This window comes from Dama dama, chromosome 20 (genome assembly GCF_033118175.1).
Source record: "Dama dama isolate Ldn47 chromosome 20, ASM3311817v1, whole genome shotgun sequence".
Classification (NCBI taxonomy): domain Eukaryota; kingdom Metazoa; phylum Chordata; class Mammalia; order Artiodactyla; family Cervidae; genus Dama; species Dama dama.
This window is the reverse complement of record NC_083700.1, coordinates 113714641-113732178: the sequence shown is the minus strand read 5'-3', so window position 1 is coordinate 113732178 and position 17538 is coordinate 113714641. Positions and strand designations below refer to the sequence as shown.

The 17538-nt window shown below is 49.4% G+C and overlaps 1 protein-coding gene across 42 annotated transcripts in view; it reads right to left on the bottom strand.

Moving 5' to 3' along the window:
- Window positions 1-17538, bottom strand: part of LRRFIP1 (LRR binding FLII interacting protein 1) — a 160269-nt gene that overhangs the window by 58340 nt on the left and 84391 nt on the right. For 20 of the 42 annotated variants that reach the window (XM_061122599.1, XM_061122601.1, XM_061122557.1 and 17 more), the window contains exons 2-6: window positions 13473-13559; window positions 6853-6870; window positions 2847-2894; window positions 1265-1309; window positions 611-661 (exon numbers count right to left, since the gene is read on the bottom strand). In XM_061122599.1, the coding sequence (XP_060978582.1) occupies window positions 611-661; window positions 1265-1309; window positions 2847-2894; window positions 6853-6870; window positions 13473-13559 (249 nt within the window). The remainder of the gene's footprint in view (window positions 1-610; window positions 662-1264; window positions 1310-2846; window positions 2895-6852; window positions 6871-13472; window positions 13560-17538) is intronic. The other 22 variants (XM_061122583.1, XM_061122589.1, XM_061122595.1 and 19 more) reach the window with 3 other exon arrangements.

The window sequence follows — 17538 nt, the reverse complement described above, 5'->3', positions numbered from 1 at the left end:
AAACACATTTTCTCTACTTAACTTCCCAAAGCACACCATGTTTTCAAGTATAATTAATATTTTTGGAATGTTTAAGGAAGGATGTGTATTTGTGTTTATCAACCATCAGGCTGTCCATAATGAGGAGATTTCATTACAGTTGATGAAAGGCAAGGCTGCTGAAGGCCCCATGCTGGATAGATTCAATGTGCTCCAACTTCTCACCAGGCAGCCCACAGCAGCTTTCAAGGAGCCATGCAAAGCCTCACTGCATAACAGTTACTTTAGCTTGTAGTTACTTCACTGAGATTCCAATTGGATGGGAGCCTGCACTTTCATAAGGACAGAATGTCTCATCATACTAGCAATGAGACGACCTAATCTAAATGGGGCAGTTTGGCGATGCGGACCCAGCATGAAAAAACGATGACTTCCACTTTTGGGAGAAAGACACAACGAAAATGCTTATGCACGTCAATCAACTCTCTGCATCACAAAGAAACATCCCGTCGTTGGATAGATTTTAAATAAGCATCTTGACAATGAAGGAGGACTTTGAACACAGGGGTGGGAGGGCAAGGACCACGGACGCAGACTGTACCATGCAAACCCAGCCATCCCGGTTACTGACCCTCAGACTTCCGCGGCTACCCACTGACATGCGCTCATCTTCATCAGACGCCTAGTGAAAGAAAAGTGAAAACAACCATGAGGAGATACGGTAACAAACATGACATGCCCAGCTCTCAGAGGAAAGCGGCCGACCTGACACATGGCCGGGGGCAGATCAGGCCCCTCCGAGAACCTGGGCGTTCACCAAAAGGGCTCTGTTTGTACACAGTATCACAGGACTGTTTCTGGATAACACGGCTTTACATTAACTTCATTAAAGTGGTGGTGTTCACTTCGCTGGTTATGTACAATTATATAGCTTAATGCACATGACTGCAAATTATTTATGGGTATTCAACGGGAAAGAAAGCACTAAAACTGTAATGAACATATTAATACTCATTAAAACACTCATAAATACTGAGGAAATTTTCAAAGTCTCCTCTCACCAAAGTCAAGTCAAAATGCTAAAAGCTGAGTTTACAGTCTTTGTATAGGTAATCGTATCAGTGTTAATTTCTTAGATACAGATATAGACACAGATCTGTAGACAGATATATATACTTATAGACAGGTGGGCGGATAGAGAGATAATGAATGTTATTCCAGCCACTAGGACGGCCAAGCAGACTTCAGTCGAAACGCCGAGGGAACGAAGGAAGACAGTACTAACCGATGTGTTTCTTCTGGATCTGTGCGAGTAGCGCTCACTGTCTTCCTACCAAAGCAATGAGGAGACAGCACAAAAAGGTTAGAGGTGGACAGGAGAAGCCTTAAGACAGTCCAACCGCGTCTCAATACAGTGTTTCTGATATAAATGTCACACAAATATTTACTTTGCTTAAAGGCTTCAATTAAACCACTGGGGGAAAATGTTTTCTTCTAAAGCGGGTGAGGGTGGAGGGAGGAACTTAAGCACACAAATCATTGGGATGTTTCATTCTGGCTTTAAAAACAAGCATGTGTTCGGTGAAAAGCAGGCTCTTACTTTTTTTTTTTTTCTAATCGAATCTGGTGCATTTAAATCAACCTACTTCTGACATTCAAAACCTACTCACTTCTGTTCAGGAATCAGAGAAGAAACCATTTCTGTAAGAGATCCAACATGGATGCCACCCTATCTACTACATTTTGTGCATCCTAAGATGCTTCATTTTGCATTTGGACTTCTCTGAAGTCAGGGCATATCTTATAATCAAAGCTGCTCACAATTATAATTAGCATTTTCCTTCTCAGTGGTATATAAAACATGACACATCTTTGAACTGTGTCTTAAGATTTGGTAAATTTATACCTAAGCCATATAAGCTTAAAATGATGGTTTACACATAACAGAGATTGAAGTTAATTGTTTAAATAGAGGAATTGTGTGCTCTTTATATTTCAACAACTGTTTTATACTATACACAGATCTCTAAGATGTAGGTAATTTTCTGTTTCCTTAGATCATCTTCTGTATAAGGGACATTTAATAGGACAGCTGCATACTGGCCTGGTTCTCAAATGGTGGAAGGATGTGATGATGTCTGTGAGGCCAGCAAGCATGGTGACAAGGACAGGAGAGGTGGGGGCACTCGGGGGTGAACTGATGACCAGCGGACGGCTCTCAGAACCCACCCCGCTTCCAGAGTCTCCCACTGTGGAGCAACATCTCTGCCTGAGAGGCTTGTAAGGACATATCGTGAGGGGCGGGCCAGCTCTTAATTGACCAAGGAAGGACAAGTTGTGCCAGTAAACAGGGTGAGAAGGTAGAGGCATTTTCTCCCCCATGAACCGTGGTTTCTCAGGGACAGTGCACGAGGTGAACAGGGCCCAGCAGTGAAGGATAAAGGTCGGAAGGAGAGTGACGGGGCAGCTGACTGCAATTGGGAGTGGAGGCCACACAGCGCGTCCTCTGGGTTCCGGCTAAAGCTGGCTAGACAGGACGGTCACGGGAAGGTTCTCACGCTGGGGGGGCCCTGGCCCAGCCTGAGTGTCCCCAGTGGGGATCCTGCTGAGAGGAAATGGGGGAGGTGGCGGGGCTGGAGATCCCCCCACGCTAGCCTGGAGGCCCCAGGAGCCAGCCGCCTCGCGGGGACCGTTTCTAAGCAGCCTGTACGGGGGTTGTAAACAAGCAGACCAGATGCAAACATCCCCGGAAGGCAGCCTCTCAGTATTAAATTAGGGGGCAGCCGGGATCTAGCTATGCAATTACACTGTGGGAGAATGAAATCACAAACCGTTCCAAGCTTTGAAAAATCATATTTGAGGCCTACCATCCACTGCTCGATGTCGCCCCATTTTGTATCCAGCCCATAGTATTTCTGTAGACAGAAGGGAAAGAAGATGAGGCAAGAAGTGACACACGGTCTGCGTAGGACACTGTTCCAACATGCATTTCCCAAGCTGCTGCCCAAGCCCCAGGGTCAAGGGAACATGCCGAGGCAAAGCGGGGAAGAACAGGCGGGGCTCTGCGGGATGCTGCAGACCCCCCCCATGCCACCTGTGAGCCCGGGAGGACAACCCTCCCCACCCAGGCAAGACAGGCCAGGACAAAGCATTGCTGGGGCGAGGGGGAGGCCTCTGCAGAGACCAGGAATTTAAACAGCCCGGCAGTATGTCAAGCCCCGCTGTCAAGCTGGTTGTGCCTTCAGAGAAAATGTACTGCAGCAATAAAACACTGTGTGTGTGCGCGTGTGCGCGTGCGTGTGCGTGTGCATGTGCGTGTGTGTGCTCAGTCGTGTCCGACTCCTTTCGACCCCTGTTTAAGAGAAGCCAAACCGGACAGCCATTTCTGTGTTGCTACAACAGGGATGAGAAAACCAAAGGAAAGGGGCAGAAACGATGTCCTGACCCCTAGATTTCTGATACACTTGCTCCAGCCATCTGATATCTATGCTAAATTTAGGCCCTTGAGAATTTCTGGGCTGTGGACGTCTTTATAATGTGCCGCTGATGGCAAGATGGCCATGCAGCCTGCTGCAGAAGAGGTCTTGGTAGAGGGGAGAAAGAAAAAAGTCTGGCTTTTTCTTTAGCCAACATCTTCATGCTTTCACCTTGCCTGTCTAAACTGCAACTGCCCAAGTCAGAATTACAAAAGCAGACGGAGGATGGCTACTGCCGTCACCAAAATACAGCAATTCCTAATTTAGGTGGGAACCCCGGTGGAGTCTTAAATAAAGGGGCTTTGCTCCTCTCCTCACTTTTCCCTCCATTTCCAATAAGAAAACCAAGAAACCACCATCTAAACCTCCGTATCATATAACACAGATATGATTTTCCTTTTGCACACGAAAAACTTAAAATCAGAGGGAGAAAACTGCATGTGAGAAGTACACGACAACACTTGAAATTGTTTTACAGTGACCCAAACAGGCTGCTGCTGTTATATTTGGTTGAGTTTCTGTTTATTTTGAAAGTCAGCCAGATTTAAAACATACGGCTTTTCAATGGTCTCGCCCCTTTCTCTTAGAAATGGTGGTAAGTAGAAAATTTGAAGAAGAAAATTAGGAGAGAACTTACCAGTGCTTTAAAAATTCAACCAATATAGAACCTGAGCAGCTAAAGTACATGAGCCAAACACTTTTCTGTAAGTTCCTTACCTTAGACTATAAATTGAGAAAGGAAATAAAAGTAAATACTTCCCACAGTCATGTCTGAACATCAGTGTAAGTTAAACACAACAGCTTAAAGCTATTTTGCATTCAATTCACGCTAGCCCCACTTTCACTGTCAAACTCCAGGTATAAAAAGTTCGACGCCATCAACCTTCCTTTATCTCATGCCTTGATTACAAAGACAGAAAATGTGGCTTTTAAAAAGGAATGGCCTATAGAAACAGACAAAAAGTAAATTCCAAAAGAAGTCTGTGTTATCCCGTTTTTCTGTCTTTTCCTTTTTGGCCAATTCTATACCTATATCAAATACTGCATTCTACCTGTTGCTCTTTTTAGGACAAAAATAAGAACCAGTATTTGAAACCTTTCATTGAGTTCACAGGTGGCCTTATAAATAGCTGCGGTAACTCTAGCTACGTTTCCAAGCCATCTGTGGGGAGAGGACACCCCTGGAAAAGCGCGGTTAAGGAGTCATCCTGGTGTTAGCAGCAGAGGCAGGACAGCAAACTCTAGAAAGTGCACAACACTGCACACGCAGGCTGTGTGCGGAGATGGTGAGCCATGCAGAGGGGAGCGAAAGCCAGACGGGTGCACAAGAGCTTGACTTTCAGAAACAGCTTTGATTCAACACAAGAGAAACTGTGATGCAGACAGCCGCCGGGCGGGCACCGAACCTTCCTGCCTCCTTCTCCTGCGTCCCGGGTCTCAGCGCCGAGGAAAGACTTCCCTTCCCGCGGACACATCTTGCTTTTAATAATGGACATCTGCTTTCCCGTGGAGGGCTCCCTGAGACCCCTTTAGTTGTACTGGGTGTGCGCACTGTGCTAAGTCGCTCAGTGGTGTCCCACGCTGTGTGACCCCGTGGACTGTAGCCCACCAGGCTCCTCCGCCCATGGGATTCTCCAGGCAAGAATACTGGAGTGGGTTGCTGTGCCCTCCTCCAGGGGATCTTCCCGACCCAGGGATCCAACCCAGGTCTCTTGCATCTCCTGCATTGGCGGGTGGGTTCTTTACCACTAAGGGCCACCTGGGAAGCCTGTACTGTGTGTACACATGACCACTCTGACAAGATTCTAACGGCGTATCCCTGGAAGTGAGGAGGAGATATTCTTGATCCAGCATCAGATAGGAATGAGTCAAGGGGACACGACCAGAGAGGAGTCCCTATCTAGGTTTTAGCTGACTCTGTCCTATTCCATTGGTTACCATGACAGTTCCCAGCCTTGCCTTTCTCCTGTAAAATTCTGACCTGGATTCTCTATGTGTGGTCTGGAACTCTAGCCTCAGTATACACTTCCAAGTGGACTCTGCAAAAACTAACAAAGTTCAAACAGATCCTGGCACCTTCTTAACTGGTCTCTTGACACTTTGGGGGATAATATTTATGCAGAGTGAGAGGGACTGGGGTGGGGGGAGGCAATTTGGAACTGCAGCTGGTAAAGGAATCCAGAAACAATTTTATTTTTTTCAAAATTAACACTGCATTCAATATTCTTATAAAGTGCCGGGTGGCTCCCAGAGGGCTAGTGAAGGCTGAGGAGACGTGTGCAGAAGGAAATGGAGATGTTACTCATTTTGTTTGTCTGGTGTACACTTCTTTGAACTCTAAATCCTGGTGAATGGGCATTTTCATTGAAGAATACCAAATGGAAATTTGGGGAATTGCTATTTGAGGCAATTCAGACTCTCCAGAGAAGGTCATGATTCTAAAGAAGTCAGAAGTGGCTCCGGGTTGGCGTCTAACCAGAGAGCAGCACCCAGGGCCGGAGCCTCTGGAACTTTAAATGCACTGATGTACGGTGTTTAAAGGGCTTGCGTTTTCTAACCCATGAGATTAGGTCACCTTGTTTTGATTTTCTTAGTTGCTCTCAAAGACAAATATAACTCTTCTTTATCTATAAGCTAAATATGTTTGTAAACAAGAAACTATTCCAATTCATTTATGGGAAAGACTTCCTGTCAACACTTTTCTATAAATCCTCAGGGAACCATTCACGCCTTCCTTCATTATTGTTGGGTCAGGAGTCAGTGACTTAGTTGTTTTTATTTTCTGTATCGGGACAGCTCAGTGCATTTATTTCTAAACCTCAGCTGCCTTTACAAAATACCCTTAGGAAACAGAGATGCATGTTAGCACTCTGAATATTAGGGATGGAAGGCAGGTTGTTTTAAACTACTGGGTTTTATTGTTATATCATCATTTTCTTTTTTTACTCAGTTTTAAATCAGTATGTAATAATCTCAATGTATGATAATATGTACTGAAATTTTCAACACTTACTATTAATAATAAAATTACATGCAAGGATACTCTTTGTTTTCAAACGTCTGATTCTAAACGGTTTTCCAAACTCTGAAGTGTGATTTTATTTTGTCTTAGAGTTAATTTTTTTCTTAAAGAAACAATTTTCCAATTTCTTGAGAAAAATGGAGATAGAAAAAGCATTCAGTACACAGAAATGTGTGCTGATGGCTGCTTTTTGTGGGGGCTAACGTGAACACCTAAGCATTCGTGCTCAAACCAATTCACTAATATGACAGTAAAAGAAGCAGTAAGCACTTTAAGGAGTTCTCAATCAAAGGCATTATTTCTGAAAGGTGACCAGGTCCTTGGCAAGGGAAAAAGAGTACATGCAAATCAGAAAATAAATAAGGAAGAGCCTACCTTTTGAACCTGATAGATCTTCAGAGAAGGGCAAAAGAAATCGGGAAAGAAATACAAAATCCAATTACAGAAGTAGAAAAATCAGAAAGAAAGGTTCTATAAGGACCTAGAAATATGAATCAAAGCCATATTGAAACAAAGCAAAAACTGGTAATATGGGAATGAAAAAATGCTCTTGCAGTCTCACTGAAATAATCAGTAGTTTCATAACAGATCTTACATTCTATTTTAGATATGTTGATGAAATATAGGCACGTCCACACAAGTCTATGATAATCCTGTTATTAGTCTAATGCAAAATTTTGTGTTAACTAATACCATTAATAGGAAAAAGAACTTCATCCCCAATATAAAATTTCTTTTCCCATGATCAAAATTTAGCAAAAAAAATACAGAAATTTAACTGGAAAGTCAGCTGGTCAAATTCACAAAGAGTTAAGAAAATTTCTTTCATGTTCTGATTCACGCAGATACAAATCAGGAAAACTTCAGCCAAACAGATTGGATCACAAGGATATAACTGAAACAAAATTTTTTTTTTAAACAAATTTTGAAACGCTTTTATTATCATACCGGGACATACTAGTTTGCTCTAGAGGCTTCTCCTAATTTTGCAGTAATCCCTAGGTAAGACTGAGATGCCTATTCCATCACTCATTCATTCATTTATTCATTCATCTAACAAAACTTCTGCTGAGGCATGGTCCAAGGCACTGCTACACCTATAAGACTTCAGACTCCATGCTTCTAGTCCTACACAGGTGAGCAGAGATCAATATATCCAACACCCGTACTACATTAAACGTTACGTCTCCAACAGAAATGTTGATCAGGTCAGTAACAAGAGACACACACCCTGATCATCAGATCGCCTGGTCATCACACCACAGTTTTTTCCCCCATTCGTTAAAGGCTCTCAGACAGAGTTAAAAATTTCCTAAAGAACATCTGCATATTCTCCCTAATAAATCCATTAAGAAGGAGCTCATAGTCCTCTGAGACAGCCCCAAAGCACAGTCATGCAGTCGGTTCTCAGCATCCGCAGGGGTGAAGAGAACCTCCGAACCATTCAGTTGCAAGGCTGGGGCTGCCTGCACCACCTGGATGGATCGGCAGCCTGCTCCCAGCCCCCGTGTCCTCAGGGTCTGCTGGGTCTTGAAGACAGATCCGCGCTCCTCCGGCACCGGCGGCGGGGTGGGGCCACGGCTCAGCTCTCCCCTGTGTGCATTCTCCATGCCAGCCTTGGAGGCGCCCAGGCACCAGTGTGGCTTCAGCTACCACCCACCTCCGACACCCTCCAGTGGTGTCGTCAGCTTCCTGCTCTCAGGAGCCTCCAGGGACCTCACTGCTCTCCAGGCGTTCACAGGCTCTGTCTGCCTGCTGCCAAGCCCACCTCCGTGTCACGGAAGGCCTTGGCCCTGCTCAGAAGCAGCGGTAGGGTGGCTGTCCACCAGAAGGAAAGAGGGGTCATGTTTCTCAACTTTTATACCGAAATACCAATGCGACAGGTTAAACATGGGTATTCCAAAGCATATTCATTTCCACTTCATCAACAACTTAAAATGCCAGTGCACCGGGCTATCAGATTGTGTAACACAGATTGTGGGGCTGGATCTAATTATAGCCAGGTCCAGAGACGTGATATGCGAAGGGGAGACCCAGGAGTATGCCTGCATGCCATCCTCCCTCCTGAAAGCACGGCCCAAAACCTGAAAGCCGTCTGCCTCCTCTCTCCAGATGCGCACACTTGTGGGCACACGCATGAGCACACCTGTGCACATCCCCCCAGCCCTGGACTTGGGTCATGTTAAGAATCAGCCAGACCAACAGCTGCTGTCCGTGTCTCTCTAACACTCGGGCAGACACCACGGCCTGTTCTGTGTTCCTAAGACTTGCCCCGAATCAGCACCAAGGAAAAAAAAACTGGTTTCTCAAGGTGCGCTTCCGCTTGTGAACCGCTGAGGATTATGTGGGTGTTTGCACTCCCACGCCACGTGAGCGCCAGCGTGCGCCCTGCCAGTGTTAATCCCGAGGTCAACACACTGGCGAGGCCCTTTGTTTTCACCGGTGATGACACGCCTGCTTTGGAGGCAGAGGGTGAAGATTACAGGCTCTGCAGCTTTTTCGGTTCTAGCTTTGAATCTTGGCTCGGCCACCTTCTCAGCTTCTGTCTAATTAACTGTCTAATTAAGGCCTGCTTTCCTCACCTGTCAATAAAACCCGGAGAGACCCTGCTCCAGATGGTGAGGGCACCCAGGCCCAGCACCACCACATGCCGGGGAGCTCCGGGAGGTCCCTGCCGACCCCCTGCCGCCACTCCAGTCCGCTTTGACTATTAATACACATCCATGTGTTTTATCTTAAACCTTCCAAATCCCTTAGTTGAGGAAGCAGACAGAAACGGTCCATGGCAATGCTCTGCTGCCCCAAGGACGCTGGATTTATGCGAGCAAAGCTGTCCTTGGTGTGAGTGAGCACTCGTGGGCTCACAGGTCGATACAAAGCTCGGGCCGAGCCAGGGCTCCCTGTCCGCCCTCCAGCCTCCGCCATCCGTCTCTCTGCCCACAAAGCCTTCTTGCCCGTCCTGCCTTTCTCCACCGGCAGCTTCTCTGCTTGGTGTCTATACTCACTGTGCTGACCAGAGTTAGTTTCTCTGCTTCCTCCCTGACACATACAGGGCCCCCCACTCAGGGTGTCTTTCTGCACCCAGATAATTCGCAGTGTGGGGCGGGTCGCCAGGCACGTGGTCTGACCCTGCGTTCAGCAGAGAAGGCGCCCTCGCAGTCCCCCTGCCTGTCCCCGAGCTCAGGGCAGGGAGAAGGGTCCCCAGAGGAGCCCCACACAGGGCTCATTGAAAAAGGTGACCTTTACCGAAGGTGCCTTCCAGGCAGCGAAGGACGTTTTCCTCCGGGTCCTCACACTGAGACCCACACGCCCTGGAAACCTGTTCCCACACCTGAAAGTGTCCCTGAGGGGCTGAATGCTAAGAATTCCCCAGCCAGCACACTGCTTTCGTGAAAGATGTTCTCTGGAACTTGAATCACAACAAAACAGTTTCACCCTGTGACCACGTACATGTCTCTACTGTAAGAATACAGAGTTTCAGTACCAACTGCTACATGAAGAATGGATAAACTAGGTCCTACTATATACCATAGGGAACTATAATCAGATCCTGTGATAAATCACTATGGGAAAAAAAGACGAAAAAGAATATAAAGGTAAAACCGAATCACTTTGCCATACAGCAGAAATTAATACAATGTTATAAATCAACTATACCTCAATAAAATTAAAAAAAATTTTTTGAAATTCTAATGGCATCTATTAACCAACGGCACTTGTGTGTCTGACCAAGGGAGGCAAACTGTGGCATTTTTTAATCAGATTTCCCAGGCTTTAATCAAATTCTCTCTGCAAAGCCTGAGGTCCGTAGCAGTCACCAGAGGCTCCAGGGCAGACCACGCTGAACAGGAGCGGGGCCAGGTTGTTCAGGTCCTCGGGGCTCCTCCGTCCCGGGAGCGCGGTGGGCTGGGGGCAGGGCTGTGCCTGGCGGGGGTGCGGTGGGGGGAGACGCCACAAAGTCACTCCTGCTGACATCCAAAGCCCATTTAACGACACAGAGATCAAACGGCTCGGACTTGGTTTCCCATCTTTGGGTAGCAGCTACAGTTTTGCAGCTCGAGGTACTGGAACTGCAGGGCAGGAGTTCAGCAAGAGATCACTCTGCAGAATTAACGTGGAACAGAGGGGGACTTCCCTTGACTCAAAAGAGGAAGGGGTGCTTTGCTTTTAAAGGAGGCACTTCAAATAGCTTCTTACTTAGCTTAATTCCTCTTAACCTTTATTTTCTAAAACAAGAACTTCTGCCAAAGAACTTTGTGAATAACACGCTGCTCATATGATCCAGTAGGGGCTGGCCCAAAAGTTCGTTTGGGAGTGCCCGGGAAAACTGGGATGAACTTTCTGGCCAGCCTAATGTATATTTAATTCAATTCTGCCCATAATTAAGGATAGAATATATTGTAATTTGGAGGATAGATACGTACACACATACTATGTAATTCACTTTCACCTTGATTTTGTATAAATTTTCCCTTTGTGCCCTTGGTGAGAGTAACTTTCTCTTATTTTGTGAGACAAATGGTAAAATGATTACTAACACCACCATGGAAACCAAAGTGAGTCCCCCTGACAGGGTCAAGGTCATCTGTCCCGAGCCCAGTGGCTCAGGGTGGAGGGGACAGCCACAGGCCACCAAAAATACTGACCACCAGCGGAGGAGGGTGCGGTGTGGACACTCAGTCAAAGGTGGAGAAGCAACACACTGTGGAAAACTCTTCTTACAGCCCTTCTAAGGCCTTGATATAAAAAGACGGGGGGCTGGAGGAGAAGCAGGGCAAGCAGACAAACGAACAAGCCGCCGCTTCTGCTGGAGGCTGGGGAACGCAGCCCCCATCCCAGAAACTGATGAGGCCGCCGCACTAACCCCTGAACTCCCTGCCCGTGGGCTTCCGAAGCACAGGGGAGGGGCTGCTGGTGTCCCACACTCGGGGTTTGCAAGCAGTTACTGTGTGAACAGCAATATTCTACACAGACATCACCAGGCAGTCTGAACAGTCAATCTGTCACTTGAAATCTCTGACTCGGAACTGCCTGGGGGTCCAGCGGTTGGACTCAGCACTGTCACTGGTGGAGCCTGGGTTCACCCCTGGTTGGGGAACTGAGGCCCCATAAACTGTGCGGGGCGGCCGATAAATAATAAACAAAATTAAATCTAAAATAAATAAATAAAATGCCTAACCTAGAAACCGGGGTGGCCTCCAACGAGTATGCTTTATGTCAGAGTCTAGTGCCGGCTCTTGGTGTCAGGGTGATTCCTAAAGCCCAGGTGACATGTCTCAGACAGAAGGTGACAAAGGCCCACGGAAACAGTGAGGTCTCTGCCTTTTCTCCACCTCCCAGTCCAAACACTTCTCCCTGAAGCCTCTCCAGAAAATGCCTCTTTGAATGTCCTTTAACAATTACTCTGGGTCAGGTCCAGTCCCCAGAGTTTGTTTACAGAGGAGTATGAGTCAGGCTCCCACCCCTCGCCCTTAACCGACCTCAGGGCAGGGGAGGGGCTGCAGGTGACTCCAGTCTTAAGCAGTTTCAGCTCAAATGCAGAGTTCAAATAACTAACTTGAGAATTCGGGAGGCTCTATTTCCAATTTTAAAATGGTAAGTGTGATTCTAGGTGGGAGAGGCACTGAGAAAACATTAAACCCAAGCTTCTCTGAGTAAATTTAAAAAAAAGCCCCCCAAATTAAAATACTAAATTAATTTCTAGAGGCAAAGTATCATAAAAGCTAGAACTTACTTACAATCGCATTTGTATTTCCAGCAAGGAGGGAGGACATGGTGATCTACGTTCAAATATCTGTTTAGTCTTTGTTTGCACGTAAACGCAGGACAAGTTATGCCCAAGAAAGGTGGCTGCTGCCCTACTCTGGGGTCACTTCCCAACACCCCTGCTGGCCTGGGGGGTGACCTTTCTCTCAGGGACATCACGCCTTCCTTGATGGCTTTCAGCTTTCCACCACTGGGACCCAGGTATGACTCTCCTAACTAACCCCGGGGGCTTGAGTTTCTAGGAACCTCCAACCCGTTCTCAGCCACTTGGAAGAGGTTTCCTCCTCAAGTTCAGACCTGGCCACGCCCCTCCCCTGAGTTCACACGGAAGGGGCTGAGAGTGAGCGACTCACCCCCACGGGGAATGTGACCTTGGGAGCCTGGCAGAAACTGTGGTTTCACAAGAAGCTGGAAGTGCAGGGTTTTATCTGAAGCCTGACGAGTTTTAAAACACTGGTTCAACTTAGAAAATTTGGCTATGTGAACCAGAGACCAGACTCTGTATGAAAATCAGCCGTGAGAAGGCATCTGGCCCCCTCTCCAACACAAAGTTCAAATCTTCCCAACAGAGAGAGCCCTCCGGGGGCCCTGGCGTGGCTGCTCCCCAGACCCCCAGAGGCCGAGGCCCACAGGAGACAGTGGAGCCCTTGGAGAGGGACTCCTGCACCCACTGCGCGAGCCTCAAGGTCAGGGGAAAGCCCACCCCTCAAACTGGGAATGAGCTAGTCCCCATGCCGCCCACGTGGCTTCTGGCTCCGGTTCAAGGTGGTTAAAGAGAGGCAAACAGCATTAATGGGTGTGTAAACACAATGCTATCCACTTCCCAGAAGGGCCATTTATCCCCCTGGCTTTTTCATCCGGTGTTTATTCTGTTCGCTGTATACTTAACGGGGCTTCAGGTCTCATGAAACCTATTACAGAGTGTAAAAACCACAAGGGAAGTATGTTTAAACGGGACTGTTGGGATAGCCTCAAAAAACAATAATCCGTTCTTTCACATTTTAATTCAGAGGATGGGAACTGTGGCTCCACAGTTGGAAGCAGCATCTCTTGGCTCCTTTCGGCCGGGAGGCTGGTCCGGGGTGATCCACACGGGCAAGTGCACTGTGCGGATCCGACAGGTCGAGTGTCCAGGATGCCGCGCCTGGCCTGACCCTAACCAGAGTCACAGGAGGGATAGGTGCCTGGAAGGGACCCTCCCGGGGGCCTGCCGGGCGGCCCGGCCTTACCTCCTTCTGCTGCCGCTCTAGCTCCTTCATCCTGATCTCTCGGGCCTCCGCGCGAGCTGCGCGCTTCGCCGCCAACCTGGCCTCCGCCTGCAACAGACCCGGAGATTGTGTTAGGACACGGACCAGTGGCTCCTTTCCAGGCTATGGTCAACCATGATGCTCTGGTTTGCAGGTTACCAAACACATAGTAACACAGACTCGTACGTGTTAGAAAGGGCCCAGGAATCACAGTATTTTGAGCAGTCAGGATTGCTCCCTCTGCTAAAGGCCAAGTGGGCTTCACGCGGGCTCATCACAGCAGGCTTATTGCGGCGGTCACGTTACCACACCCAGTTAACAAGTAAGAGACCCAGGGCACAAAGAGATCAACGCACCCAAGGTCACACAGCCCATTAAGTGGAAGGACTGGGCGGTCTGCATTCCTCTGGAGGGACGACAGATTAATGCAGGAACAGAAGCATCAGAGCTGGACAAGACCCCGGGGTCACTGGTTCAAGCGCTCCCTTCACAGAGCAGGGAGCAGAGATCTGGAGAGGCTGCCAGACCCATCCAAGGTCACGGCGCCAGGACTCTGCCCCGGTTTCCCAGAACTCCAGTCCGGTCACCCCTCACTGTTCCCTGCTGCCCCCAGGCTCAGTACCCCCAGGCTCAGCACCGGAGCCTAGGCAAGCCTCACCTTCTCTCAAAGCATCTCAGACCAGAGCTGAGTGGTTCCAGCTGTTTAGAAAGGTTACAATAAAACAAAACGCACCTCCATTTAACTACTTGTCAACTTGCAGGTGATTTGCCGTATTCTATTTAAAAGCTTTCCAAAATGCTTGACCAAGACTAACCAGTGCCGTGGGACCTGGCACTTGAACCCCGTTTCCTGTTCTACAAATCTTGAGCTTATTCATTGCTGCAGGTGATAAAACCCGCCCAGTGAGCGAAATGGTGCAAAGGTGCCAGGATCCAGGTTTCCTGCTGTTAAAACAAATCCATTTTCCTTTCCACTTAAATTTTTATGGGAATTCACTTGTAATGCTTCCAACAGTTCTGACCCAGCTTTCACTGCTCCTTAGATCATCCTAAAATGAGGCCACTGAGACGGCCGGCATGCTTCTGGTGTGGTCACTGCGGCTGGCTAGCTGTGAGGTAGCCTGAGTCCTATTGTCCAACTTCTCCCTGAGGGCGGGGCACCCTGCACCCCAGGCTCCCATCAGGATGGTGGGTCCTGACGTCAAGGATGCCCCTCACTTCCACCCTGTAATTATACTGCATGTGTGTGTGTGTGTTAGGCGCTCAGTCGTGTCCGACTCTCCGTGACCCCATGGACTGCAGCCCGCCAGGCTCCTCTGTCCATGGGATTCTCCAGGCAAGAATACTGGAGTGGACTGCCATTTCCTTCTCGACATTATATTGCATAGCACTACAAATTCATCTTCTTTCTAAATTCTAATCTAAGTTGAAAACTGACTTTAGTTGCCCTGCCACAGATTGGCTGGCTAATGGCTAATGTCTACAAGGAATTTATTCTATAACCTGCTTTGTTCATGTAGTTTCTTGATCAACCAACCCAAGCCTGAGTCCTTCAAATCAATGGTGTCAAAAATCACAGCTGCATCAGAACTTTGATACCGCATTGCCATTTTCAGTTTTCTAAACCATGTTACACTGCATGATGAGACAACTGGAGGGCCGGGGCGTCCTGCGGTGGGGGGAAGGATGCGGGAGAGGTCCAACAGACTGACACCTGGCCACACAGAGTCCGAACACCCCACGGACGCGCCAGCAAGAGATCTGCACCCACGCTGAGCGCAGCGGCCTCCGCAGCCCTGCCTGGGGAGCTGTGGGCTCCAGATCTGTTGGCTCAGGATCTACGCCAGTGGAGAACCAGGCAGTCAGAGCCCATCAGCTTGGGAGGAGGGCGGTTGGGAAAAGAGAAGGGAGGGCAAGGAGGAAGAGAAGGGGGATGAGGAGTGAGGATGTAAGAAAGAGGCCAGGGGCTGGAGAAGGACGGGCTGCCGGCGGCGGGCAGCGAGAGAGGTGAGTGGAGGGCAGGACCCCAGGTGGTCCCCAAGATGCCCGTCGCCGGTGTACACGCTCCACACACTTCTCGCCCCCGAGTGTAGGCAGAGCGCGTCTGACGGGTGTCACTCTGGGACTGGGTTCCATCACACTGCAGAGACAAATGCCCTGGTGAGCAAGGTCCCCTCATCTGCTGACTTGAGTTCTGGGTGGGCCTGACCTCACCAGGGGAGGCCTGGAAAAGTGGGTCTAGAGGTCAGTCTCCTGCCCGTGAGGGGCCACGCGGCAAGGAGTGTGTGGGCCTCTGAGAGCTGAGAGCAGCCCCAACGGACGGAAACGCCGCACCCCGGTCCCACACCAGCAGGACGAGAATACCACAAACGCCCGTGGGAGCTGGGGCTCAGGACCCTGTGCTCCAGAAAGGACACAGATCGGCCAACACCCTGACTGCAGCCTGTTTGAGACCCCAAGCAGAGGACCCGGGAGGCTGCAGCCAGACTCCTGACCCTCAGGATCTGTGAGCTGATAACCATGTGCTGTTCCAGGCTGCCATGTCTGTAGGCATTTGTTACGCAGCAGCGGAGAACTGACCCGAGGGGGTGAGGCCTGGATGACTTCCTGCTCACACAGCGTGGGAGCCTCTGCGATCCGAGGGAGCCGAGCTTGGTCACCCACCTCCTCCCCAGCCTGTCTGTCCTGCCCTGCTCGGGACAGAAGCAATTGATCCTCAAAGGGACCTGTCTGAGCAGGTAGCTCCTGCCTCCTGGGGTGACCTCCCCACCAGACTGGCAGGTCTCCCAAATCAAGGCCCATCATCAGACCCCAGGTACTCTGGTGGGTCACCCTTCCCCCAGGAAAGGGCCCGCCCCCTCTCTGGTCCTTACGTCCATCCAGCCTGTCTGTCCCGTCCATGATCTGAGGGACCTGGGCCTGTGTTGCTAAAGGGACCACGTGGATGAACCAAGTCCCAGGACAAACTCTCCGCGAGGACACGAGCTAGTCAACCTTGCAGACACAGATCAACACGGCCATGCTTCACCTTAGATCAGAAGGCGGGAAGGAGGGAGAGGGTTCAGCACAGTTTCAAATGCTTGTGGTTACCACCGTATGAAGTCCCTTCATTTCATGGATTCTGACATGACTCGTGTGGAGAACAGGCTCTCATGGCACAGGAAGTGGTAACAACCATGCCTGCCTCTGGGACTCTGGCTAGAAGCTGACGGATACACAAGCCAACGTTTCAAGTGGCGCAGAACCGACGCACAGCCAACTTCACCAGCACAAAACTAGTACCAGCAGAACAACCTGAACACAGCCCGAGTTGCCTGAAAGAAAACCACACAGATCCCTGATAACCCAGTGCATCCTAAAACACTGATGTTGCCAAGAACACAAAACAGACAGAGAATCCCAAACACCCACCATTCAGGACAGCAGCAGAGGAAATCCTCGCTAAGATCAAGTTGTCCAGTGGACCAAAAAGTACCAACTAGCGATGGTCCACCCTGGTGACCTGCAGGCATGAGGTCACTCACCCAGAGTTTCCAGGGGGGCCCAGCCCTGCCCTCTAGCTGGCAACCATCAGGCAGCAGTTCCAGGGGTCGGTGTGCCCCCAGCCAGAGCCTCCACGGTGCAGGACAAATCCACTGCAGACTGACACTTTGTAAAATATCAGTTCACACCTGGGGTCACAGCCACCGCGGGCTGTTCAAGTTTCCTAATGCACTTTTACTTTCTGCCCCGCGCCTGTAGGGGACTGACTGCAGAATGGTTGCCACCACCAGCCCAGGCCACACAGCACTGCTGAGCCAGCCAGGGAAGGACTTTCACAGTGCAGTCTGGGGGCCGTCTCAGGGGTGGACACAAAGCAATCGGGGGGCTGTGGACAAGTGACGAGCGCTACAGTGCGTGAGAAAAAAAACGTGCTGGGCTGCTCTGGAGGAGAACACAACCCACCCGGGGATCAGCAGCCCTGAGCCCAGCCTGGGGAGCAAAGAGGAGAAAGCTGGGGCGCGGGGGTGGGTGGCGAGGCGCCAGGACGGGGCCGGGTTGGGGGGGT